Source organism: Pinus tabuliformis, chromosome 3_2 (genome assembly GCF_031772625.1).
Source record: "Pinus tabuliformis cultivar Carrire ecotype Pingquan chromosome 3_2, CPIR1, whole genome shotgun sequence".
NCBI lineage: Eukaryota > Viridiplantae > Streptophyta > Pinopsida > Pinales > Pinaceae > Pinus > Pinus tabuliformis.
This window is the reverse complement of record NC_142302.1, coordinates 1,096,522,537-1,096,549,097: the sequence shown is the minus strand read 5'-3', so window position 1 is coordinate 1,096,549,097 and position 26,561 is coordinate 1,096,522,537. Positions and strand designations below refer to the sequence as shown.

At 43.2% G+C, this 26,561-nt stretch overlaps 1 protein-coding gene across 5 annotated transcripts in view; it reads left to right on the top strand.

Annotated features, from left to right (window-relative positions):
* LOC149184493 (Leucine-rich repeat protein kinase family protein) overlaps positions 1-26,561 on the top strand; it is a 161,226-nt gene that overhangs the window by 133,209 nt on the left and 1,456 nt on the right. For all 5 annotated transcript variants that reach the window (XR_016257266.1, XM_089417527.1, XM_089417525.1 and 2 more), the window contains one exon: positions 26,425-26,551. Coding sequence is in view for 4 of the 5 variants with exons in the window: in XM_089417527.1 (XP_089273653.1) it covers positions 26,425-26,551 (127 nt within the window). In the remaining variant the exon portion in view is untranslated. The remainder of the gene's footprint in view (positions 1-26,424; positions 26,552-26,561) is intronic.

The window sequence follows — 26,561 nt, the reverse complement described above, 5'->3', positions numbered from 1 at the left end:
TGGATGATCCTGTCAGAAAGAGATCATCCACATACAATACTAAGATTAGTGGCTCATTCTCTACAACCAGATAGTAGAGATTTGGATCTGCGTCACTCTTGACAAATCCCATCTTCTACAAGTAGCCATCGATTCGACCATACCATGTTCTAGGTGCCTATTTTAGCCCATACAAGGCTTTCTTCGACCTGCGTACATGAGACTTCTTCGCATGTGTCTCAAAGCCCTCTGGTTGTTTAATGTATACCTCTTCTTCTATCACCCCGTTCAGAAATGTCGTTTTGACATCCATCTGATGAATCTCCCACCCCATCTTACTGCAAGAGATATCACAGTTCTAATAGATGTATACCTAGCTACTAGGGCGAAGGTCTCTTCGTAGTCAATTCCTTCCTTCTGAGCATACCCCTTAGCCACAAACTTGGATTTATATTTCTCTACACTATCGTCTGCAGCGTATTTGATCTTGTAGATCCATCTCGAACCTACCACTGATCTGTCTTGAGGCCTTGGCACTACCTCCCAGACATCGTTCACCATTATGGAGTTGTACTCCTCTACCATCGCATCTAGCTAAACCTGATGTTGAGCTACCTCCTGGAAACTAGCAGCCTCCCCATCCTGAGCTATTAATGCCTGATATCTATTTGCCTGTTTTCGCTCCCTCTTATTGTTTCTTGGCGCACCGATGAAGTCCTCTGCATCTTGCAGAATCTGACAAAGTTCCTTCCTAGTTCTTCCTCTGCCAGCAAGTGCTTCTGTTAGCTCCTCCTCATCTTGTGAATCTTCCTGACCCGAGGAAGAATTCTTTATTTCCGTTGGTTGAAGTTGTTTAACCAACAACTCCTCTCTTTACTGCTCCTCGGAAGGCATTTCACAAGATTTTCTGAGAGCCTTGTCCTCCATGAACTTCACATCTCGTCGAACCACTACCTTCCTGCTCCTTGGAAGATAGATTTTGTATGCCTTATCGTTCTCGCCTAAGTTGCAGGAAACGCAGGTACAGGGTCCGTTTTCGTACGGAAACGAAACGGAAACGCGTTTCCGGCCGTACGGCCAACGCGTTTCCGGCCGAAACGGAAACTTGGCCGTACGGCCGGAAACGCGTTTCCAGGCCATACGTGCCACGTTTCCCCAAAAAAAACACTTGTTTTTTAATTTTTTTAATTTTTTTTAATTTGTTTTTAATTTTTTTTAGGGTTTCCAGGTAGTAAATGTGATGTAAATTTAATCTTAATGTTTAAATGTTTATGTAAGTAAATGTATCATTCATGCTTTATGATTGCACATATATATAATAATAATTTTTAAATATTTTTAATATATATATATATATATATATATTATTATATATATTCGCGTTTCCCCGTTTCCAAAATTTGGGGAGGTCGCGTTTCGTTTCGCTTCCCCGTTTCGTTTCGCTTCCGCGTTTCCCCGTTTCGTGCAACTTAGGTTCTCGCTATATCCCACTAGATACCCTTTTACCGCAGTTTGATCTAGCTTTTTCCTCTTTTCCTCGAGTACGCGACAATATGCTAAACTCCCAAATATCCTAAAATGACTGACTTCAAATGTTTTCCCTGTGAAAACTTTCTTTTGAGTAATCTTGCCCAATGCCCGATGAGGAGTCCTGTTCTGAACATAGATTGTTGTGTTGCATGCTTCCGCCCACAAGAATTTTGGCATATCCTGATCATACATCATGGCCCTAGCTGCTTCTACAATAGTCCTGTTCTTCCTTTCTACTACTCCATTCTGCTCCGAATTGTAAGGAGTTGTCCACTCTCTTCTGATGCCCCCCTTAACGCAAAAATCAGTGAAGTCCTTATCGACATACTCTCCACCATTATTTGAGCGCAAAACTTTTATTTTCTTCCCAGTCAGATTTTCCACCAGAACCTTGAACTGTTTGAATCAACAGAAAACCTCGTCCTTGGTTTTCAGAAAATAAATCCAAGTTTTCCTTGAGTGGTCATCAGTGAAGGTAAGGAAGTACTCGGCACCACTAAGAGTTTTAGTGGACATAGGTCCGCAGATATCTGAGTGTATCAATCCTAGTACACTCTTGGTCCTATTTTTACTTGTAGGAAATGTTGCTTTGGCATACTTTCCTAGAGCACATCCTCTGCATACATCCTCTCGTTCTATACTAAGATCTGGAACTCCTGTTATAGTGCTCCTGAGAATTCTCAGAGCCCCATGGTGAAAATGTCCCATTCTTTTGTGCTATAGTTTGTTCAAATCTTTGTCTCCATGATTGCCTATTAGTGCCATTAGTGATTCTAGTTGTAGTCTATACAACCTGTTACTTTTGATCCTGAATTGCACTTTCTTTTTCAAGCTCGGGTGTTTGATGTATACTTTCTCCTTGATGAAGAAGACGTCATAGCCTTTGCCTTGAAGTTGTGACACGGAAAGTAAGTTCATCCCCAATCCTGGTACATGTAGCACATTGGTAGCACGGAACCGCTCTCCCGATTTTGTCTGAAAAACTATGATACCCCTCCCTACTGGAGTACACTTTGCCTTGTTCCCTATGGTGATCTGAAAGTTCATCTTCTCCTCCTGATAATCTGAGAAACATTCCTGGATTCCCATCATATGCCAAGAGGCTCCACTGTCTATATACCATACCTATGATGATGCAGAACTAGTCATACAAGCCACTTCTTCTTCCAGCCTGGAAGCCAACATAGAGAAATCAAAATCACTTTCTCTTGTGCAATTTTCTGAAAATCTGTGTGAGTCTCCTGACATAGATGCCTCTGCATCATGGTCTCGACCCATAATTGATTTTCCCTTCCTATCTCTGATTACTTCCTCTGATACCATGTGAAAATTCTATCACTGCAACAACTGATTTACTTTACCTACTTATTTTCCAATAAGTTATTTATGAAATTCCTTCAATAAACATTAAAATAAATTCTGCTACAGATATCACACCATAATACAAAAACAAACACATGCACAGGAATCAACACATCGACACAGATGTTTTGGACAATAGTCCCCAGAAAAACCCAATGTGGGAAATCCAGTGCAGTAAGGGAGGATTTTATTATTCAGCAATTCTTCATTACAATAGTGTGCCAAACTGGCTTACCCAACAGAGAAAAAAATTCTCCAGCGCTTCTTCCAGTCTCAACGTCAGCCTGGTTGACCTTTGCGTAGCTCCCAGACACTCTGCGTCAGCCCCTGCTTCTCTGCATCACCCACGCAGGCCCTCCAGTGATTGCGCAGTCTGTTGTTGCCTCTGCGTCTGCCTCTCCAACCTCTATGCTAGTCTTCTAGTGCTGCTCCGGACTCTCTATTCTGTACTTGCTACCTCCTGCTGCTCTCTAAACCTCTAGTTCAAATTTCTCAGCTAACCTCACTCGAGAAATCGAATTGATTGGTCTCCCTCAGTGTGTCCTCCAACTGACCCTCAAGCATCTTCTTATACTTTTCTCGTTGGTCCATCAACGGCCGAGATTAAATCTCTAATCAACGACTAAGATTAGATTTGGCTTGATCCATGACTTTTGGACCCTTCTAACCCAGTTTTATATTAACACCCATTAATATTTTATTTTTCCTAAGTTTAAACTTAGGAACTCCATTAAAAATATTAATTATTTTAATATCTCCCAAACCGGTTAGAATCTACCCAAACCATTTCTGGGTCTTGGAGATCTCATGTGTTTTAGCTTGTCCACCAATTTTCATGGCTAGAGCACATCCGATGCTACCCCAGATCAATAGTGGGGAGACATCGAGTTGTAGTCCGATGAACTACAGACAATGAGGGGCAGGATCCCGAGGTACCCAACCTCTTGGGTTATACCTCGCTATGGGAGCCCCAAAGAGGAGTAGCAGGACTAGCGGATGTCGGTAGAGACAAATGTGGATGGAGTGACAAAAAGTGCTACAGTGCAAGAGTCCCGGGAGAGTGTGAGGCAGCAGTGCGAGATGCATGGAGGTGTTGCAGCAGTGCAGAGGTCAGTAGAGGGAGCACTTGTCAGTGATAGAGGGAGCTTCAACATCGGGAGTGTTTCTAGCCTGACAAAGATGTTAGAATTGGGAGGATCAGTTACTTACTTCTCAGTAACTGAGTTGTAGTGCAGCAGTGGTAGTGCTATGGGCAACGCGATGAGAGGGGATGCAGTGCAGATGTAGCAGTGGCAGTGGCAGGGCCATGGGTAGCAATACATAATGCAGCAGTGCAGAGGATGTTGGGCGGGGAGGCCTAGCATCAGCACATGGGCCGATGCTGGGTGATCAAGATGATACTCAATGAGAAGTATTACTAGAGCACAGTCCTCGCTAAGAGGGAGTGTTGATTTTGGGGTAGCATCAGATGTGCTCTAGCCACTAAAATTGGTGGAGAGGCTAAAGCACATGAGATCTCCAAGACCCAGAAATGGTTTGGGCAGAATCTAAACAGTTTTGGAGATATTAAAATAATTAATATTTTTAATGGAGTTCCTAAGTCTAAACTTAGGAAAAATAAAATATTAATGTGAATTAATATAAAACTGGATTAGAATGGTCCAAAAGTCATGGATCAAACCAAATCTAATCTTAGTTGTTGATTAGAGATTTAATCTCAGCCGTTGATGGATCAACGAGAAAAGTATAAGAGGAGGCTTGAGGGTCAGTTGGAGAACACACCAAGAGAGATCAAGAACTCGATTTTTTGGGGCAGGGTTTGCTGAGAAAATTGGGTGAAGTGATCTGAGTTGCAGCTGAGGGGCAGTGAATACATAGCAGAGAGGCAAAGTTAGTACTGGGAGGATCAACACAAAAGCCGGGAGAGGGACTTAGATCCAGTGAGGGCCAGCATGTGAGACGCAGAGGCTGACACAGAGCCCCGATAGGCTGACGTTGGGCCAGAGAGGTTGACGTAGGCCTTAGAGGCAACGCTGGGAGATTTTCGTGGAACAGATTGGAACTGGAGAGCTGGATAGGGTGACGCAGTCCCTATCAGGGTGATGCAGAGCAGCAGAAGCTATATTGTTGCTGTGGGATCGTTCATTCGGTGATTTTGTCGGAATATCTGTCTCCGACTGAGAGGTACTACTGCCGAGGGCATGCTCTGTTGGGTGAGCCACTTTTGGCACCCTGGTTGTATTCTGAAATTGTAAAACCCTCTGAATAGCTGTACCGGTTTTCCCACATTGGGTTTTTCCGGGGACATTAGTCCGAAAACAACGGTGTCACTTGTGTGCTTGTTTCTTTCAGTTGATGATTTGTATGTGTTGATATTGTACTTGTATTTATTTTCAGTATTTACATGGTAAATAACTTGTTAAGTAACTGAACAAGTAGGAAGAAATAAATCAGATAGTACAGGAACAATTCCTAACAGTTAGACTTAGAAATTCCAACAAAAACTGATTTTTCCCAAATACTGACATACCATTCAGTCTGGAGGCCACGTGAAACTGAAGCTACCTCTACTGCTCTACTATGCCCCGTCTGCTGCCACTGCGCTGCTGCATACACCTATGCGCCTCTCACATTGCTGCAACCTCCATTGCGTTGCCTCAAATTTCTGCACTCAAGCTTTGCTTTGTTGCTCAACTACACTTTGCTCCATCTGACCTCTATCATCTTGCTACTGTTGTTAAGGGCTCCCATAGCCAGATGTGATCCAATAGTTTGGGAACCTCAAGGATCCTGCCCCTAGTTTGTAGTCCTCCTGACTACAACTCGATGTCTTCCCACCTCGTCTTTAGAGGTGCATGAGTACTCATGGCACAGTCATTATCAGTCTCAACCTCTTTCTCCGCCTTAGCTAGAGCTGCCTTGGAGTCGAAAGCCTCTCCCTTTTTTTCTTCCTTGGACACTGGGATGCATAATGTCCCAGCTCCCCACAATGGAAGCACTTCACGTTGGGGATGTCCTTCTTCTTCCTCTTCCCTTATTGTCCCGCAGATGCTAGAGCTGCATCCTCCTCCTCTTGATTCGACTTCCCTTGCCACTACTCCCCGCCTTGGTCAACCTCGTGATCTCTTCTTGGCGAAGAGTTGCCCACATCTCCTCCCATCCTGGAAGAGTAGCTCTACCTAAAATGCCTTGGACAAATGTCTCCCACTCCTCGGAGACTGCATTTAGGGAGGTCCTCACTATGAACTCTGGATCCGATGTAGACCCTATGGAAGTACTGGTCACGAATCTGTTGCAACTTGAGGAGGAACGGATCTATCTGCTCTCCCTTCTGCATCTGATACGACCACAGCTGATTCTCCAGTAGCATCTTCCGCTGCATGGAAGTGCCCTAATACAAGGTCGTCAAAGTATCCCACATTTCCTTTGCTGTATTCTTTTGAGCAATATGTGGTAGGACATGATCTTTGACCCCATCAAGGATCATGCACTTCGCCCTCGCCATTGCATCCTCATACTTCTCATTTTCAGCTGGGTCGACCAGGATAGCCACAGTTTTCAAGGCAAAGTCCTTGATGCAATGTCGATCCAGGACTCTCAGGATCCTGGCCTTCCAGATGACAAAGTTGGAAGCCCCGTCCAACCTGTCTTGATCCCTCAGTCCGTTCACTGCCATTTTAGCTTCTCTTTTAGACTCCCCCTGAATCTCGACTCCCCTCCTGGAAATCTAACTCTAAGTCTAGATTTCCCTCTTGGAACTCCTCAGGCCAACTGTTGAACCGCTCCTCTCCAATCCTCCTTTGTCGCTGCAACACGAATCTGGATTTCTTGCTAGAAATTTGTCGAGGCAGTGATTCCCTCTACCTTGGCTTTGTCTCCTTAGACATTGTTCTGCTTCAACAGAAACAACGTCTCACCAGCTCCTCAAATCACAATTTGCCCACAGCTCCCCAAGCCCCGAGAACTGAAGAAACTGTGCCCTTCAGGCTCTGTGCAATCCCGACAAAGGCTGAATCTGCTCCTCCTAGCCACGGCGTCAATCCTTCCTAGTCGAGAAAGATGGTCGTGCATTGCGTAGGTTTGATTTGCCCCTCTGCCTCTGTGCTAGCCCTCCTCCTGGCTCGAAATGATGACGCAGGCTCTATGTCACTTCTTCTCTTGTTGCTTTTGCTCTGGAACAACATTGTCTCTTGGGACAACTGCTACTTCTGCAAATTTCAGATTTTTGCTGGTGCCTTCAGTCCTCCTGTGATTTGTAATCCTTTGATACCATGTTGAAATTTCTAAGTTTAACATGTCAGAAATTCCTATTGCATTATCTGGTTTATTATCTCCTACTTGTTCTTTTAATTAACAAGTTATTTATAAATATAAATACTGAAATAAACACAAATGCAGCCTCAACACATGTACAAATCAGCAACTGAAATAATTGAGACAATCACATAAGGGACACCGTTATTTTTGGAAAATCGTCCCCAGAAAAAACCCAATGCGGGAAAACCAGTGCAGTGAATATGAGGGTTTTATTATTATGCAGTTTTCTGAATGCAACTAGGGTGCCAGAAATGGCTCACCCAACAAAGAATTTCCTTAGCAATGGTAGCTCTCCTCAGAGACAAATATTCTGGTTGATCAATGTGAAAATTCTATCTCTGCAACAACTGATTTATTTTACCTACTTATTTTCCAATAAGTTATTTACTAAAACCCTTCAGTAAACATTAAAATAAATTTTGCTGCAGATATCACACCATAATACAGAAACAAATACATGCACAAGAATCAAAACACATTGACACAAATATTTTTGGACAATTGTCCCCGGAAAAACCCAATGCGGGAAAACTGGTGCAGCAGAGGAGGATTTTATTAATCAACTATTCTTCAGTACAATTGGGTGCCAAACTGGCTTACCCAACAGAGATAAATTCTCCAACACTTCTCTCAGTCTCAGCGCCAGGCTTGTTGGCCTTTGCGCAACTCCCAGACCTTCTATGTCAGCTCCTGCCTCTCTGCGTCAGCACTGGGACTCTCTGCGTTACCCACGCAGGCCCTCCAGTGACTGCGCAGTCCTGCTGCCTCTGCATCTGCCTCTCTACCCTCTGCGCTGATCTTCTGGTGTTGTTGTCGACTCTCTGTTCCGCACCCGCTGCCTCTTGTTGCGCTCCAAACCTCTAGTTCGAATTTCTCAGCTAACCTCGTTCTAGAAATCGAACTGACTAGTCTCCCTCAGTGTGTATCCAACTAACTCTCAAGTCTCCTTTTATGTTTTTCCTGTTGATGAATCAACGGTTGAGATTAAGTTCCTAATCAACGGCTAAGATTAAAATAGACTTGATCCTTATCTTTTGGAAGCTTCTCATCCTTATCTTTATTAATACCCATTAATATTTTTATTTCCCCAAGTTTAGACTTAGGAACTCATTAAAAATATTAATTATTTTAATAACTCTTCATTCGGATGGATTTTTCCAAAACGATTTCTGGGTTTTGGAGATCTCATGTGCTTTAGCCTTTCCACCAATTTTCATGGCTAGATCACATCCAATGCTACCCCAAATCAACAATCAACCACCTGATGATCGATCCCACAGCAACTACAGCAGCTCCTTAGCTGGATAGTGAAAGTTGCTCCAAGCTTCTCCATTGCTCTGCGTCACTCTCTCAGCTCTAGTCTGCCCCACGAATATCTCCAACACTGCCTCTTGGCCCCGCGTCAGCTCTGCTAGCCTCTGCGAAACTATTGTTGCCTCTGCGTCAGCCACTTGGCTCTCTACGTCAACCCTCTAGCCCTCTACATCACCCACGTTGGCCTCCTCAGCCTCTGCGTCAGTCCCAACTGCCTCTGCGTCAGTCTTCTCAGACTCTGTGTTGTTTCTTTGGCACTATCTCTGCCTCTCTGCTATGTATTCTCAGCCTTCTGTCGAATTTCCCCTCGCTGCAACAAATCATTGGTTTGATTCTCTCAGCAAACCCCGCTCCAGAAAATCGAACTGACTGATCAATTTGGTGTGTCTCCAACTGACCCTCAAGCCTCCTCTTATACTTTTCCTGTTGAGTCTTCAACAGCCGAGATTAAGTCCCTAATCAACGGCTAAGATTAGATTTGGCTTGATCCATGTCATTTAGAACATTCTCACCCAGTTTTATATTAATACCCATTAATATTTTAATTTTCCTAAGTTTATACTTAGGAACCCCATTAAAAATATTAATTATTTTAATATCTCTCCAACCGGGTGAAATTTTCCCAAACATTTCTGGCTCTTGGAGATCTTATGTGCCTTAGTCTCTCCACCAATTTTCATGGCTAGAGCAAATCCGACGCTACCACAAATCAACATTAAGTTCCATTGGAGTAGTCACGGACTTGCAGTTCACCATCCCAAATCTTTCAAGTATCTTCACAATATATTTTCCTTGAGAAAGGAAAATCTCCCTTGTCTTTTGCCAGACCTCCAACCCTAGGAAGTAATGCATCAATCCTAGGTCCTTCATCTCGAATTCGGAAGCCAACTCCCTCTTACATTAATGAATAAGAGGGTCTGCACCTGACAAAAAGAGATCGTCCACATAGAGTACCAAGTTGAGAGGTCTATCATTCTCAACCTTAAAGTAAAGGTTCGAATCAGCTTCACTTTTTGTAAATCTCGACTTCATTAGATAGCTATCGATCCTCTCATACCAAGCCCGGGGTGCCTTCAACCCATAAAGGGCTTTCTTCAACCTGCATACATGTGTTTGACGATCTTGAACTTTGAACCCCTTAGGTTGTTCTACATAGACTTCCTCCTTAAGTGAACCATGCAAGAAGACAGTCTTGACATCCATCTGATGTAGATTCCATCCTTGCGAGGCAACAAGGGCTATAATCGAACGAATTGTGGTGTAGTGGGCAACCGGTGCAAATATCTCATCATAATCTACACCTTCCTTTTGGGAGAAGCCTCGAACAACGAATCTGGCCTTAAACCTTTCAACACTTCCATTAACTCCATGCTTGATCTTGTAGAGCCATTTTGAGGTGACAACGGATTTGTCCTTGGGTCTAGGAACCACCACCTAGACATCATTCTTTATAATCGACTCATACTCTTCATTCATTGCATCCTTCCAAACTTGGTGTTTGGTAGCTTCTTCGAATGTGCAAGGCTCAGATTGAACAATGGTGTTCATTGTAGTTAAGTACCCTTGGTACCTATTCGGCTTCTTGCTTTCACGAAATGTCCCCCTAGGTGCAACATGTCTCTCGGCATCTTTGAGAGTCTCCCTAAGCCATGATGGTCTCCTTTTTGAGGAGGGCTCATTAGGGGGTGGATCAATGGGATCCATTGGTCCTTCAGCATCGGGCATCTGCTTATCTTGCGGTTTTCCTTGCTTTCCGGAATCTGCTTCTTTGTCCTTCCTTGGAAGAGGAAGGTTACTAATCTTCCCAAGGGCAACATCCTCATCGAAAGTGACATCATGACTTATCTCCACTTCTCTTTGACCAGGCACATAGATTCTATATGCCTTAGAAGTTTCAATGTAGACGAAAAATGTTCCTTTCTTCCCAAAAGCATCCAATTTGCTTCTCTTTTCTTTCGGCACATGAAAATATACAGGGCTACCAAAAATTCTAAAGTGAGAAACATCAGGTTTCTTACCAGTGAAAACTTCTTCGGGAGTTTTGGAGTCCAACGCTTGATGAGGGCATCTCTTTTGACCATACACGGTGGTGTTTGCAGCTACGGCCCATAAGTTTGGAAGGCTTTGATCATGAAGCATGGCACGGGTGGCTTCTACGATAGAACGATTCTTTCCTCTTAATGCCAACTTCTCTACAATAATATTTGAACTCATTTGATTTGTATTTGGTTCCATTATCGGTCCTCAATATTTTGATCTTCTTCCCTGTTTGATTTTCGACCAAAGCTTTGAAAGAACGGAACCATGAGAATACTTTGTCCTTCTTCTTCAAGAAATATATCCAAGTTTTGTGAGAGAAATCACCATAAAGATGGCATAATATAAATATCCTCCCAATGAGTTCATGGACATTGCATCAAATAGATCAGAATGAATCAATTGCAATATGTCAATATGCTTGCTATCACTTGAGGGGAATGGTCCTCTTGTATGCTTTCCTTTGGTACACCCCTGACAAACACCTTCATGTTCTACTTTAAATTCGGGCATACCTATCACCATCTTCCTCGCATCAAGTAGAGCCTTATAATGAAGATGAGCAAACCTTCGGTGCCATAATTCAGATTGAAGTGATATGTTGCAAGACATAGCTCCCAATGGGCTTCCTCCAACTTGATATACGCTATCAACCCTGAAGCCAAGTGTAAATGCATCTTTTAAATTTTTATTCCACACACGTACCTTTTCATCAATCAATGCCACCTTGAATCCTTTGTCCTCCATCACTGAGATAGATATCAGGTTCTTCTTTAGATCGGATACATATAGTACTTCTTGTAGATGAATGGTATTACCCTGATTCAATTGAAGAGTAACATTCCCAACTCCCTTCACGGGATAGGTGGCATTGTCTCCAAGGATAATTTCTCAATTTGTACCCCTTTCAATCAGATTTGAAAGAGCTTCCTTATACCTGGTGAAGTGCTTTGAGGCACCACTATCAATCAACAAATTTCCCAAAGTGTCTGAAGGAGATGCAGTAGAAAGGGCATATATAAGATAGAATTATTTTTGCTTGTTATGAACAACATTACATTCATCATACCTGGTGTTTCTCGATCTCTTGGGAGGGCAACCATTTCCTTGATGAGAAGTGGGAGCATTCCTTTTTCCTTGGTTGTGGAATCTGCCATTCCTTTGATTGTTGTTGCCCCTAAAATTGTTATTGTTGTGGTTGTCATCATCATGAGGTGTATCCCTTCTATTAGGACACTCCCTAGCATAGTGACCAAACTTGTTGCAAATGAAGCATCTTCCCTTCCTTCCATTTTTGAAACTCGGCCTTACTTGACATTGCTTCTTTGAACCTGCACTATTCTCCTTTTTAGCATGAGCGGAGAATGAAGTAGGATCATTCCTATTTGAAGGCATATCTAGTTCCATCATCCTTGTTTCTTCTTGAAAGCATCTATTCAGCGATTCTTCAAAACTTGGAATCCTGTCGTTGTTAAGAATAGTAGTGTTGAACACGTGCTATTCACGAGGGAGTCCTCCAAGGGCAATGAGGGTAAGCTCCCTATCAGCAATAACTTCTCCAATTGAAAGATCATTTTTTATCTTTGTAATCCTCATGAAGTAGGATTGAATATCTTCATTTCTTCCTTTCTTTATATCCTTTAGCTTGTTCTTGAGGAAAAGAATGTGATTTGCATTGCTAGATTTGAACATGCCAACCAACCTGTCATATATCTCCTTTGATGTGTTCAAATCGGAAATGTAAGCAACTAAATGCTTATGAATAGAATCCCTGATGATCTTCTTGGCTTTGACTTCACCCTTCTTGTATTTGGTCTTAGCAGCAACCAGTGCATTAGAATGAGGTTCTGAAATCTTTCCCTGCACATAATCCATCACATCTTGCTCTTTTAATGTCAAATCAAGAGACATCTTCCATGCATGATAATTAGATGTATCATGAAGCTTATCATCAGATTTGAAGTAGGATGTGGAAGCCATTGAATCTTATCTTTGATCAGTGATTGCTTCTCTTGGTGATTGCTATTCTCACTCTTGCTTGGGCTTTGTCTTCACCTCAGCTCTGATACCTTGTTAATTTTAGGATAACAATGGTATGTTCTATGCTTAGAGCAATTTTACTTCAATTTCTTTATTAGCCCAATATCAATATCCAGTTTAGCAATCACATCAACATGATAGTAAAATGCAGATAGAACATAAATAATAACAGTAGAAGACTAGCCAAGACAAGAGGACACAAGATATGGCACCAGCCAGGAACAAACCCCAATGTGGGTGTTGAAATTTCTAAGTATTCCCGTTAGAAATTTTATCTGTATTCTTCTGGTTTATTTCTCCTACTTGTTAATTACAAACAAGTTATTTCAACATATAAACATTGAAATAAACACAATACAGTCTCAACCATCTACAAATCAACAGCTGAAATAAATAGCAAACACACAAGTGACACCGTTATTTTTGGACAACTCGTCCCCGGAAAAACCCAACTTGGAAAAACCAGTGCAACGATTCTGAGGGTTATATTATTATGTAGTATATCCTTGAGAACAACTGGGTACCAAATTGCTTCACCCGACAGAGAAAATTAATCGGCAGCAATACCTCTCTATTCGAAAGCAGATATTCAGAAACTCTGCCCCATGAAACCCTCTCCAGCACAACTGAAGCATTGTGTCAACCCTCTAGCCTCTGCGTTAGCCTCAAACCCCTCTGTGTCAGCCCTCTAGCCTCTGTGTTAGCCTCAAACCCCTCTGCATCAGCCCTCTGAGGCATTGCACAACCTTTACGGCCTTCTACGTCACTCTTGTTGCCCTCTGCGTGGATGACGTAGGCCCTTCTAGCTCTGTGTTGTCTCTGTTGGGCTCTGCATGGCTTGCTCTGGCTTCTGTGTTTGCCTCTCTACCTCTGCGCTGGTCTCTCGACACTATCTCTGCCTCTCTGTCTAGTAATCACTGCCCCTCGTTGCAAAATGATCACTGATTCAACTTTACTTAGCAAACCCTACTCTAGTAAATCGAATGACTAATCACTCTAGTGTATTCTCCAACTGACCTTCAAGCCTCCTCTTATACTTTTCCTATTGGTCCTTCAACGATCGGGATTACATCTCGAATCAACCGCTAAGGTTAGATTTGGATTGATCGATGGCTTTTGGAACCTTCTAACTCAGTTTTATATTAATACCCATTAATATTTTATTTTTCCTAAGTTTAAACTTAGGAACTCCATTAAAAATATTAATTATTTTAATATCTCCTAAACCAGGTAGAATCTGCCCAAACCATTCTGGGTCTTGGAGATCTCATGTGCTTTAGCCTCTCCACTAATTTTCATGGCTAAAGCACATTTGATGCTACCCCAAATCAACACTCCCTCTTAGCGAGGACTGTGCTCTAGTAATACTCCACATTGAGCATCACTCTAATTATACGGCACCGGTACCTGTGTTGATGCTAGGCCTCCCTGCCCAACATCCTCTGCACTGCTGCATCCTATACTGTTTCCCATGGCCCTTCCACTTCCATTGTTGCATCCGTACGACAGCTCCCTCTACATTCGTGCTGCTGCTGGTCCTTTCTCCCAACACTACATCTACACTGCAACCCCCTCTCATCATGTTGCATCGTGTTACTGCGAACTACTACTACACTGCAACTCAGTGATTGAGAAGTAAGTAACTGATCCACCCAACTACTGACATCCCTGTCACGCTAAAAACACTCACGATGCTGAAGCTCTCTCTGTCGCTATCAAGTGCTCCCTCTACTGCCTCTGTGCTGCTGCAACAACTACCTGCATCTCGTACCGCTGCAATCCTCTTTGTGCCATCTTGCACTATTGCAACCTCCTCTGTGTCTCTCGCACTGTTGTACCCTACTATCTCTGTGCTGCAGGGGACTCCTGCACTGTAGCACTCTCCACTGCTTCATCCGCATTCGTTTCTACTGACATCCGCTAGTCCTGCTCCTTTCTCTTCGGGGCTCCCGTAGCAAGGTATAGTCCAAGAGTTTGGGTACCTCAAGGATCATGCCCCTCATCGCCTGTAATCTTCCTGACTACAGCGCGATGTCTCCCCACCTCTTCTCTAGAGGTACATGAGCACTCATGGCACAATCGCCATCCTACTCTACCTCCTTTTCCGCCTTCGTTGGCGTTTCCTTGGAGTCAAATGCCTCTCCCTTGTTCTTCTTCTTCGGACACTGGTTCGCATAATGACCCAGTTCCCCACAGTTGAAGCATTTCCTCTTCCTTCTTGATCCGGACTCCTATACTGCTACTTCCCATCTTGCTCAACCGTCTAATCTCTTCTTGGCGAAGAGCCCCCACAATTCTTCCCAATCTGGAAGAATTGTTAATTCTTAGCGAGGACTGTGCTCTAGTAATACTCCACATTGAGCGTCACCCTGATTATCCAGCATTGGTCCCTGTGTTGATGCTATGCCTCCCTGCCCAACATCCTCTACACTGCTGCATCTTGTACTGCCGCCCATGGCCCTGCCACTGCCATTGCTGCATTCGTGTCGCTGCTGGTCCATCCTCCCAACACTGCATTTGCACTGCATCCCCTCTCATCATGTTGCATCGTGCTACTGCATACTGCTATTGCACTACAACTTAGTTACTTAGAAGTAAGTAACTGATCCACCCAACTTTTGACATCCCTGTCAGGCTAGAAACGCTCCCAATGCTGAAGCTCCCTCTACCACTCACAAGTGCTCCCTCTACTGACCTTTACACTGCTGCAACAACTCTCTACATCTCACATTGTTGCAAACCTCTCTGTGCCATCCTGCACCGTTGCAACACTCCCGTGCCTCTTGCACTGTTGCAACCTGCTAGCCTCGCGTTGTCCGGGGATTTCTGCACTATAGCGCTCTCTGCCACTTCATCTGCATCCGTCTCTACCGACATCCGCCAGTTCTGCTACTCCTCTTCGAGGCCCCCGTAGCTAGGTATAATCCAAGAGGTTGGGTACCTCGAGGATCTTGCCCCTCATCGCTTGTAGTCCGTCTGACTACAGCTTGATGTCTCCCCACTTCTTCTCAAGTGGTACATGAGCACTCATGGCACAATTGTCATCCTCCTCGACTTCTTTCTCTGCCCTCGTTGGCGTTGCCTTCGAGTCAGAGGCCTCTCCCTTAGTCTTCTTCCTTAGACACTGGTTCGCATAGTGACCTAGTGCCCCACAATGGAAGCACTTGACCTTGGAGAGGTCCTTCTTCTTCTTCTTCTCCTGCAGATGCTAGAGCTGCATCCTCTTCCTCTTACTTCTTGATCCTGACCCCTTTGCCGCTACTCTCCGCCTTGGTCAGCCGTTTGATCTCTTCTTGACAAAGAGCCGCCCACAGTTCTTCCCAATCCGGAAGACTCGTCCTGCCCAGTATGCTCTGGACAAATATCTCCCAATCCTCGGAGACTGCGTTAAGTGCGGTCCTCACCATCAACTCCTGATCCGGCGTGGCCCCTATGGAAGTTAGCTGGTCATGGATCTCCTTCAACCAACCAAGGAAGACATCTATCTGCTCTCCCTTCTGCATCTGGTATGACCTTAGCTGATTCTCCAGAAGCATCTTCCTCTGCACGGAAGTATGCTGGTACAATGTCTTCAAAGTGTCCCACATCTCCTTTGTCATTTCCTTCTCGGCAATATGTGGTACCACATGATCCTTGACCCCATCAAGGATGATGCACTTTGCCTTAGCCATTGCCTCCTCGTACCTTCATTAGCTACCGGGTCAACTGGGATAGCCATCACTCTCAAGGCGAAGCCCTTGATACGATATCTCTCTAGAATGGACAAGATCCTGGCCTTCCAAACCACGAAGTTGGACACTCTGTCCAGCCTGTCCTAATCTCTCAGCTCATTCACAGCCATCACGTTGCTCTTTTGTCGACTCCTCCGAGTCTCTACTTCTCGCCTGAAAGTTCTTGGTTCGACTCTTGCTGAGTCTCTCTACTTCCCGCTTGGAAGTTCTCGGTTCGACTGCTGCTGAGTCTCTCTACTTCACGTCTAGAAGTTCTCTTCTGGACTCCCTCTAAGTCTTGATTTCTCTCCTAGAAATCCTTCTGCCAACTATCAAATTGCTCCTCTCCGATCGTCTATGCAACTGCAACATTGATCCGGATTCCTTGGTTAGAAATCCACCTCGGCAGCAACTCCCTCTACCTTGGTCTTGCCCTGTTAGGTACTATTCTAACCACATTAACTCACCAGCTTTTCTCTCACAAACTGCCCACAGCGTCCTTCACCCCAGCAACTGAAGGATTGAGCCTCTTAGCTCTGCGTAATCCCGACACCCGCAAATCAGCTCCCTCAGTTAACTGCATAAACCCTCCTGGCCTCTGCGTGGCTCTACGTTGGCCTCTCTCTGCCCTCCTCAGCCTCTGCGTTGGCCTCTCTCTGGCCCAAACTGATGACGCAGTCCCTCTGTGTCAACCCTTCCTCTGTTGCTTTTGCAAGGATCGGCTACTGTCACTCACCGAAATAAACACAATATAGTCACAACATCTACAGATCATCAACTGAAAGAAAACAAGCACAAAAGTGACACTGTTATTTTTGGACAAATGTCCCTGGAAAAATCCAATGCGGGAAAACCGATGTAGCTATTCAGAGGGTTATATTATTATGCAGTCTATCTGAGTACCACTGGGTGCCTAACTGGCTCACCTGACAGAGTAAAAGACACGACAACAATTCCTCTTTGTTCGGAAACAAGTATTCAAAAAACTTGTCCCACAAAACCCTCTTCGACACAACTGAAGCTCAGCGTTGGCCCTTCTGGCCTCTACATTAGCCCTAGGACCCTCTGCGTCAGCCCTCTGAGGCATTGCGCAACCTTTGGGACCCTCTGTGTCTCTCTAGTAGCCTTTGCGTGGATGACGCAGTCCCTCTAGCCTCTGCTCTGACTCCGTTGGGCTCTGCGTAGCTTGGACTGGTTGTTGCTCTCGCTCTCTCTGCTTCTGCGCTGGTCTCTCAGTACTGTCTCTGCCTCGTACTCACTGCCCCTCACTGCTGATCAGTGATTCAACTTTGCTTAGCAACCCCACTCTAGCAAAATGAACCACTAATCAATCTTGTGTGTTCTCCAATTAACCCTTAAGCCTCTTCTTATACTTTTCTCGTTGGTCTTTGAACCACTGAGATTAAATCTCTAATCAACGGCTAAGATTAGATTTGGCTTGATCCATGACTTTTGGAACCTTCTAACCCAGTTTTATATTAATACCCATTAATATTTTATTTTTCCTAAGTTTAGGCTTATGAACTCCATTAAAAATACTAATTATTTTAATATCTCCCAAACCGGGTACAAAATATTAATTATTTTAATATCTCCCAAACCGGGTACAATTTGTCCAAACCATTTATGGGTCTTGGAGATCTCATGTGCTTTAGCCTCTCCACCAATTTTCATGGCTAGAGCACATCTGATGCTACCCCAAATCAACATTCCTCTGCACGAAAGTACGCTGGTACAATGTCTTCAAGGTGTCCCACATTTCCTTTGCCGTCTCCTTCTCAGCAATATGTTGGACCACGTGATCCTTGACCCCATCAAGGATGATGCATTTCACCTTGGCCATTGCCTCCTTGTACTTCTCATTATCAGCCCTGGTCAACTGGGATAGCCACTGTTCTCAAGGCGAAGGCCTTGATGTGACCTCTGTTTAGAATGGACAAGATCCTAGCCTTCCAGACCACAAAGTTGGACGCCCCGTCTAGCCTGTCCTAATCCCTCAGTCCATCTTTCTTCTCTTCCTTTCGAGTCCTCGAGTCTCTACTTCCTTCTGGAAGTTCTCTCTTTGACTCCCTCTAAGTCGCTACTACCCGTCTGGAAGTTCTCTGCTAAACTCCCTCTGAGTATCGATTTCCCTCTTGGAAACCCGCCTGCCAACCATCGATTCACACCTCTCCGATCTCTTTTGCACCTGCAACACTAATCCAAATTCCTTGGCTAGAAATCTGCCTCAGTAATGACTCCCTCTACCTTGGTTTTGCCCATTAGGTACTATTATGATTCTGCAGCAACAACACCCCAACAACTTCACTCCTCGCAATCTCCCTATAGCCTCCTATGCCCCAACAACTAAAGTACTAGGCCTCTAGACTTTGCGCAATCCCGGCACTGGCTGAAATGCTCCCCTAGCCAACTGCGTCAACCCTCCTGGTCTCTGTGTGGCTCTGCGTGAGTCGTTTTCTGCCCTCCTAAGCCTTTGCGCAAGCCTCTCTCTGGCCCGAACTGGTGACGCAGTCCCTCTGTGTCAACCCTTCTTCTGTCACTTTCTACAAGGAACAACCTCTGTCACTTGGGACAGTTGTTTCTGCTGCAAATGCTCTGCTTCAGCTAGTGCCTTCAGCTCTCATGTGATCTGCAACTTCGCTTTGGTACCATGTTGAAATTTCTAAGTCTATTCGTTAGAAATTTTATCTGTATTCTTCTAGTTTATTTCTCCTACTTGTTAATTACAAACAAGTTATTTAAACATATAAACATCGAAATAAACACAATACAGTCTCAACCATCTACAGATCAACAGCTAAAAGAAATAGCAAACACACAAGTGACACCGTTATTTTCGGACAACTCGTCCCCGGAAAAAACCAACTTGGAAAAATCAGTGCAGCGATTCTGAGGGTTATATTATTATGTAGTATATCCTTGAGTACAACTGGGTGCCAAACTGGCTCACCTGACAGAGAAAAATAACTGGCCATAACACCTCTCTATTTGGAAGCAGATATTCAAAAAATGTGCCCCACGAAACCCTCTCCAACACAACTGAAGCACTGCGTCAGTGCTCTAGCCTCTGCGTCAGCCTCAAACCCCTCTGCGTCGGCCCTCACTGCACGGCCTTTACGGCCTTCTGCGTCACTCCTGTTGTGCTCTACGTGGATGACGCAGGCCCTTCTGGCTCTACGCTATCTTTGCTAGGCTCTGCGTGGCATGCTCTGGCTTCTGTGTTTGCCTCTCTGCCTCTGCGCTGGTCTCTCGACAATATCTCTGCCTCTCTATCCAGTAGTGACTGCCCCTTGCTGCAAACTGATCATTGATTCGACTTTACTTAGCAAACCCCGCTCTAGTAAATCGAATGACTGATCACTCTGGTGTATTCTCCAACTGACCCTCAAGCCTCCTCTTATACTTTTCTTGTTGGTCCTTCAACGGTCGAGATTACATCTCTAATCAACAACTAAGATTAGATTAGGTTGATCCATATCTTTTGGAACCTTCTAACCCAATTTTATATTAATACCCATTAATATTTTATTTTTCCTAAGTTTAGACTTAGGAACCCCATTAAAAATATTAATTATTTTAATATCTCCTAAAACGGGTAGAATTTGCCCAAATCATTTCTGAGTCTAGGAGATCTCATGTGCTTTAGCCTCTCCACCAATTTTCATGGCTAGAGCACATTCGATGCTACCCCAAATCAACAGTGGGGAAACCCTTGATCAATTCTTCTTATAATTCTTCAAAAGTTCAATAGAGAGAGAGAGTACAATGTATAATATTCACTTGTCCAATTACAGTGAAAATTTGATTAGTCAAACAACAAAAACAAAAAGCCCTAACCAGAAATTCAATGCTAGTCAATAGGGCAGAATTCTTCCTCAATTCAGCTCTATCAAACCCAATCAACTTCAACCTCCAACAGCAAGTCTAATCAGCCCAAAAACAGTCCGAAAAAGTCTAGTCAAACCTAGTCAACGCAGTAGCCAGCCCTAGCACAGTCAACGCTGGTCAAATAGAGGTTAGATTGCCTCGAATTTTGTGCCCAAAACTGTGGCTTGCTCAAACAGATTCCTCCACCCAAAACCGCACTGAAAACAGATCAACGCTTGGTCAACGCAGTCAAAAACGGCCCAAAAACAGTCCGAAAAAGTCTAGTCAAACCTGGTCAACGCAGTAGCTAGCCCTAGCACAGTGAACGTTGGTCAAACAGAGGTTAGATTACCTCGAATTTTGTGCCCAGAACTGCGGTTTGCTCAAACAGATTCCTCCACCCAAAACCGCACTGAAAACAGATCAACGCTGTCAAAAACGACCTCTGCAATTGTGGTCAACTCTGGTCAATGGCTGGAACATAAAACCTTTCCCTTCTTTTGCACGTGTGGAGAGCAGCGTTTGAATTTCGTACCCAATCAATGAAGGAGAGAGAAGATGTGAGTGAGTGAAGTGTCCAAATGAGGAGGAGGTATTATGTATTTATAGGCAAATGTTGAGGATGAATAGACATGACTGTTGGACTTTTGAGCCTACTTGAGTTTGTTGGACGACCTTGACAATTTGCCCATAGTCAAAATAAATTCATAATTTCACTTGTACATGTCAGAATGGGATGATCTTTAGATAAATCCTACACCTCTCAGAAAGAGGAATCCAAGAAAAATATGAGTTGCCTCATATGTGTTGTCCAATGTGAAGTTTGGCCCTAGTTGTGAAATTTAACAGGAAATCTTCCTTCGACTCAGTGTCCCTACCCCTCTTTGTCTCTGCGTCCCTACTAAAGCTCGAACTCTTCCAACACTGTTGGCTCTCTGGAAAATCGAACTTTCCAAGGAAATCGAACTTTCTGTGGTTCTCACAAGTGTATTCTACATCTACCCATCGACTTCTTCTTATAGTCTTCTGTTGGACCTCCAACAACCAAGATTAAAACTTAATTAAGGGCCCAAATTAATTCTCTGTCGATCTGAGTGAGTTTTTAGATAATTCACACCTTATCTCAATTAATACTAATTAATTAACCATATTTCCTAAGTTTAAACTTAGGAAATATTAAAAAATAGGCTAATAATCTAATTGAGACACTTCTAGGTGGAATTTCCATAAACGATTTGTGGGTTATGGAGAACTCATGTGTTTTAGCCTCTCCACAAAGTTTTGAGACTAGGACACCTCCGATGCTACAAAAAAGAACACTTTGGAATTTACAGGTGTCACCAAGCTCGACAAGAGAGGTTAATAAAGGACCTTGTTAGGTGGTTTCAACTTCTAAGAGAGTAATAGGTCCATGGTAAATCCACCAAATGGTAGGTGTCATGTGAAATGATGATGGAATAGAGTGGGGCAACAGGGAAGGCTCCAAGCCACATGGCATGGTACAAGGGTAGCTATAATGAGGGAAGCCCACACATTGGGTGTATGGATGTAGAAAGGAGCAATCATGGTACGTGAGTTACCCCGACCTTTGTTTTTCCACCCTTCTTCATATGCCTTTTACCTTTTATTGATTTTTCTTTCTTTTAACTGCTCTGGGCTCCAAGGGATGGGACCATGATGTGTATGATGAAGCAGTGATTACCACCTTAAGGTTGGGCAGTTCATCGCCCACTGAGGGTTGGGACAATCATGGGTTCTTGAATTATGCAGGGGGCACTCATAGGGCTCTAAGAACCAGGGTGATGGCCATAATGATAGGGGGTGGAGCTCATGTTTGGCTTTTGCACACACACTAAATTTTTATGTCCCGACCATCTTTTGCATCTCGTGGTACATTTCCTATTGTAAGTGGCCAAATTATGCTTCTAACTTTTTTTTTGCTGCATCAACCTCCAGGGCATCGTTCCAAGCCTGACCTAAATTGTGAACAAGGAGAGGGGGAGGTTATCTCCTTGTGGACCCAAATGGGAAATGTGTGAAAAGGGGTTATAATGCGCAAAGGGGGGTGAGATATATGGTGTCTAGAAGTGGGACCACGCAACCAAAATCAGGTTTTCCTATGTACTTCCACCCCTAAAGCTAGGTGCCAATAGGGGAGATTTCACGGGACTAGGATACAAGACTAACCACCAACTTGGAACAAGGAAACAAGAGTACAATCCTAGCCCATTCTTTCCGCCAAATCCCCCCATTAATTCATGTGCAAATGTATCTAAGAAAATCAAGCATAAACACCCAATTACATAATGAAAATCCATACCTTCAAGGTTGGAAGGACCACCTTCAAATATACGATCATAACAGATGGGCGAGGGCACATAATGGTTGGCTCAAGTGGCTGAGAATGGTGGCACAACAAGCTATTTGGTGGCTGCAAGGGGTTGTTGGCTACCAACTGAAGACAAATCTAGGAGAAAAATTCTCCTATTGGGGTCACCCACTGGTGCTGGGTAATAGTCCCATTGTGATTTTTTAAAGAGAAAATTTGAATTTTCGCTCCAAAAGTGACAAGTCGGCTTCCCTCCAAGTCATGTCGACCCTGGCCAGGAGACATGTCTGTGAAAATTCCTACACTGAAGGAACCCCTACTGCAGCAAATCTGAATCTACTTCACCTACTTGATTTTTAGATTACATTCATCATGTTATTCTTCTTAATACTGAAACAAATTACTTCTACAGCGTACACTAATTAAATATTTGATCTCATGAAACAGAAAACAGAGCAAAGAACAAGATACATAGGACACACTTATTTTTGGACACAAAAGTCTTCGGAAAAACCCAATGCGGGAAAATTGGTGCAACAGTTCTGAGGGTTTATTATTATGCAGGAGAAATATCTGAATACAAATCTAGGATGCTCATCTAGCAATCTTTTACAAAGAAAATACTGGCGGAAAATTTGAACGAGTTTTACCTCACTTCACCCGGCAGAATTCCAGCTAATCCGGCAACAAGACTGGCTAATCTCGGCTACATCTGCACTAGCCCTACATAGGCCCTACGTTAGCCTAGCATCACCTCTTCTACCCTCTGCGTCAGATATCCTGGATGTTCCAACAGTTTCGGCTTTTGCGTGATAGGCAATTTTCTCCTTTGCACTGACCCTTCTGGCTCTGCGTCAATGCTACGTGGGCCCAGACTGGCCCAACGTTAGCTCTCCCGGCTACTACACTGCGTCCACAAGCTCTGTCCGCCTCTCTATCAGTGTTCTCCGGAAAGTCCTTCTCCCGGATGCTCACTGCCCCTTTGCTGCTAAATGATCACTTAATTCGAATTTTTCAGCTTCCTAGCCCTAGAAATCGAACTCCAAATCAATTTGTTCTTTGTGTGTGTGTTTCTAAATGAACCCCAAGCCTTCTTATACTTTTCTCGTTGAGACCTCAATGGCCGAGGTTAAGTCTCTAATCAACGGCTAAGATTAAAACTTGACTTGATTCGTTTTCTAGAACATTCTCACCCATAATTTGATTAATACCCATTAATACTTTAATTTTCCTAAGTTTAGACTTAGGGACCCCATTAAAAATATTAATTATTTTAATAAAATAGAATCCGGGTGGAATTTCACCAAACGATTTCTGGGTTCTTTAGAACTCATGTGCCTTAGCCTCTCCACCAATTTTCATGGCTAGAGCACATCGGATGCTACCAAAAACTAACAATGTCCATTCACCCAAGATAGAGTACTATATAAAAGCAGCTTGACCTCCTCCATTTGGACATTCACATTCTCATACACAACGCAGTTTATGGGCAAGCAAGCGAAGGTCAAGAAAGATGAAGTAGGATGAAGGAGGCCAAAGTTTCTCTCTCTTCTCTCTCTCTCTAGCAACTCGCACGTGTGGATTGATCTCTCTCTGTGGTTCGCATGTTTTTGGGGCAATTGTTGCAGGGGGCCGAAATTTCTGGGTAACTGGGGCCACTTTTGTAGGGGGCTGAAATTCTAGGGCAATTGGCTATTGCAGGAGGGCCAAAATTCTGGGTCTGACAGGCAAAGTGTAGGATCAGATTGGGTGACTTGACTTGGAGGAGAAGGCCAAGTTTGACCATAGGTCTAGGTGTGTCTCTCATTGAATAAGAAGAATTTATCTGTTGACAAAGGTTGTTGGGTTTTTCGCCTTTGTGGGTTTTTCCAGGGTAAATTTTGTCTTCTTTTGTGTTGTGATCTCTACTGCTTATTGTTCTTTATGGTTGAATTCTAAAGTGTAATTGTTGAATGATATATTGGAATAAATTAAAAGAAGATCTACATCAAAAATAATTATCTGAATTTCAGAAATATTGTGCTAACCCTAATTGCACTAAGAAAACCAACACCTTGGGCATCAGATGTTTTTAGTCAAGAATAGCTTGAGTGATTGCCCATTTGCAGGCGAATTCATTGGCTCTTTTTCTGATGTACCTTTTCCAATTTTGATCAATTTGGGATCCTAGTCTATCCCAACCTCTATGTGGTCATCTGTCTCGATTTTCCTTTTATTTTTCTTTTTATCCTTCATTATTCCTTCTATGAGATGAAGTGTTGATACTACAACTTCCATCTCGTCTGCCTTACTGCTTATTTCCCTAGGGACTGTCACTGGATCCAATGCATCAAAGTTCATAATCCTTTCCCAATCTTGAATGGGCTACTTCAAAGCTTGTATGCCCAACTTCATCAACCTTCTCGTCCTTAATCCCGTCTTGTATAGGTGCTGATAAGTTTAATAAAATTGCGCAGCGCCCAAGCTTTTTTGATTCATAAAATAGTTCATTACTCAGTGCCTTGGGACTTTCTATGTGATACCTTCTTTCAAGTTCTTAATCAACCCTGACAAATGTGTTATCAATTGTTCGGATAGTAGCATATGATAAGTCCATTTTGTAATTTTTCATAACTAGGAAATAACAGTGGATATCAAATATATGCACTAGCTACAACAAAAATAAAATTCTAATAACACAGCCACAATCAGTACACAGAAAATGGAGCCAAAAATCTGAGCCACGGTATTAATCTGAAAAATATGAGTACATCAGTGGTGGAAAATAGTTAGGAAATAACAATAGATATCAAATACATGCACTCGCTACAACAAAAATAAAATTCTAATAACACGGTCACAATTAGTACACACAGAGAATGGAGACAAAAATCTGAGCCATGGTATTAATACGAAAAATATGAGTACATTAGTGGTAGAAAATGGAACCCGGGCTTGCTACTGTAAACATGCAAAACCTAGGTGAAAATGAGGTGGAATGCCAACTGCAATGGCTCAAACTGGCAATTCTCTCTGCCCAGAAATTCTGCTGCTGCTGCTGAAGGAGAACTGTAGTTTTGACCCTCAAATCTGCTCCAAAAATTCTGAAAAATTAACTGGAGGCTTTAAGGTCTTTGATTTGTTCTCAATTTTTTACCTTCATTATCGTTTGAAATTAAGTTAGTTGATGTGATTTGACTGTTTGCTTTAGCCCAGAATAAAAACTCGATCGGAGAATAGAGAAGGTTATTACAACGGCAGTCTTTAAATGTTGCTTCATACCTTGCTACCCTCTTACCATGCTTATCCTAAATGTAAATTATATCAGACTGTAAATATTTTTCCATATGGCACACTAAAACATCGACTAATGACAAACGGAAAAAGGTACATTCTGATGGTCTCTTATCAGTTCAACATAGAAATAGAAACGCTTGTCAGGATGTTGATTTTGCTTAGTCACATGTTGGCCCTGTAGTTGAAATCAAACTTAATGTTTGTATTCAATTGTAATGGAAAATGTTAGCATCCTTTTCATAGTGCTTGCTAATTATATTCTTCGTCTTTTTGGAGACTTTCTTCGAACTTTACTTGTATGACCTACTGTGATGCTTTGATTCAGTTCTTATATTGACTGAAATGCCTGGTTTTTCTTGCTATGCCTTACTACTTTTGGTAGAACATTACATTGATTCCTGTTATTCCTGTGCCTTCCCCTTGCTTTTTTCTTTCCCTTAGATAGGCTCTTCTGGATTCACACAGTAATTCAATTCTGTGAAATCGCTCAAGCGTCCTATATCCTGTCTCGAGTTATACTGTAATAACCTTTGCATTTGTTATCTTAAAACAGTCGTGCTAACGTGGTCAGAGAATCTACTAACAGTTGATAGTTTCCGATTTGCTATGATGCTGGATCTCTAGGGGAAAGCTAGATTAAAAGAAACTGCACTATTGATGCAGGTATCTCTGATGTCGAGAATACACCATCGGAACCTCGTTTCTTTATTTGGATACTGCCACGATCAAGGGACAAATATTCTTGTCTATGAATACATGCATAATGGAACTTTGCGAGAGCATCTCCATGGTAATGCTGC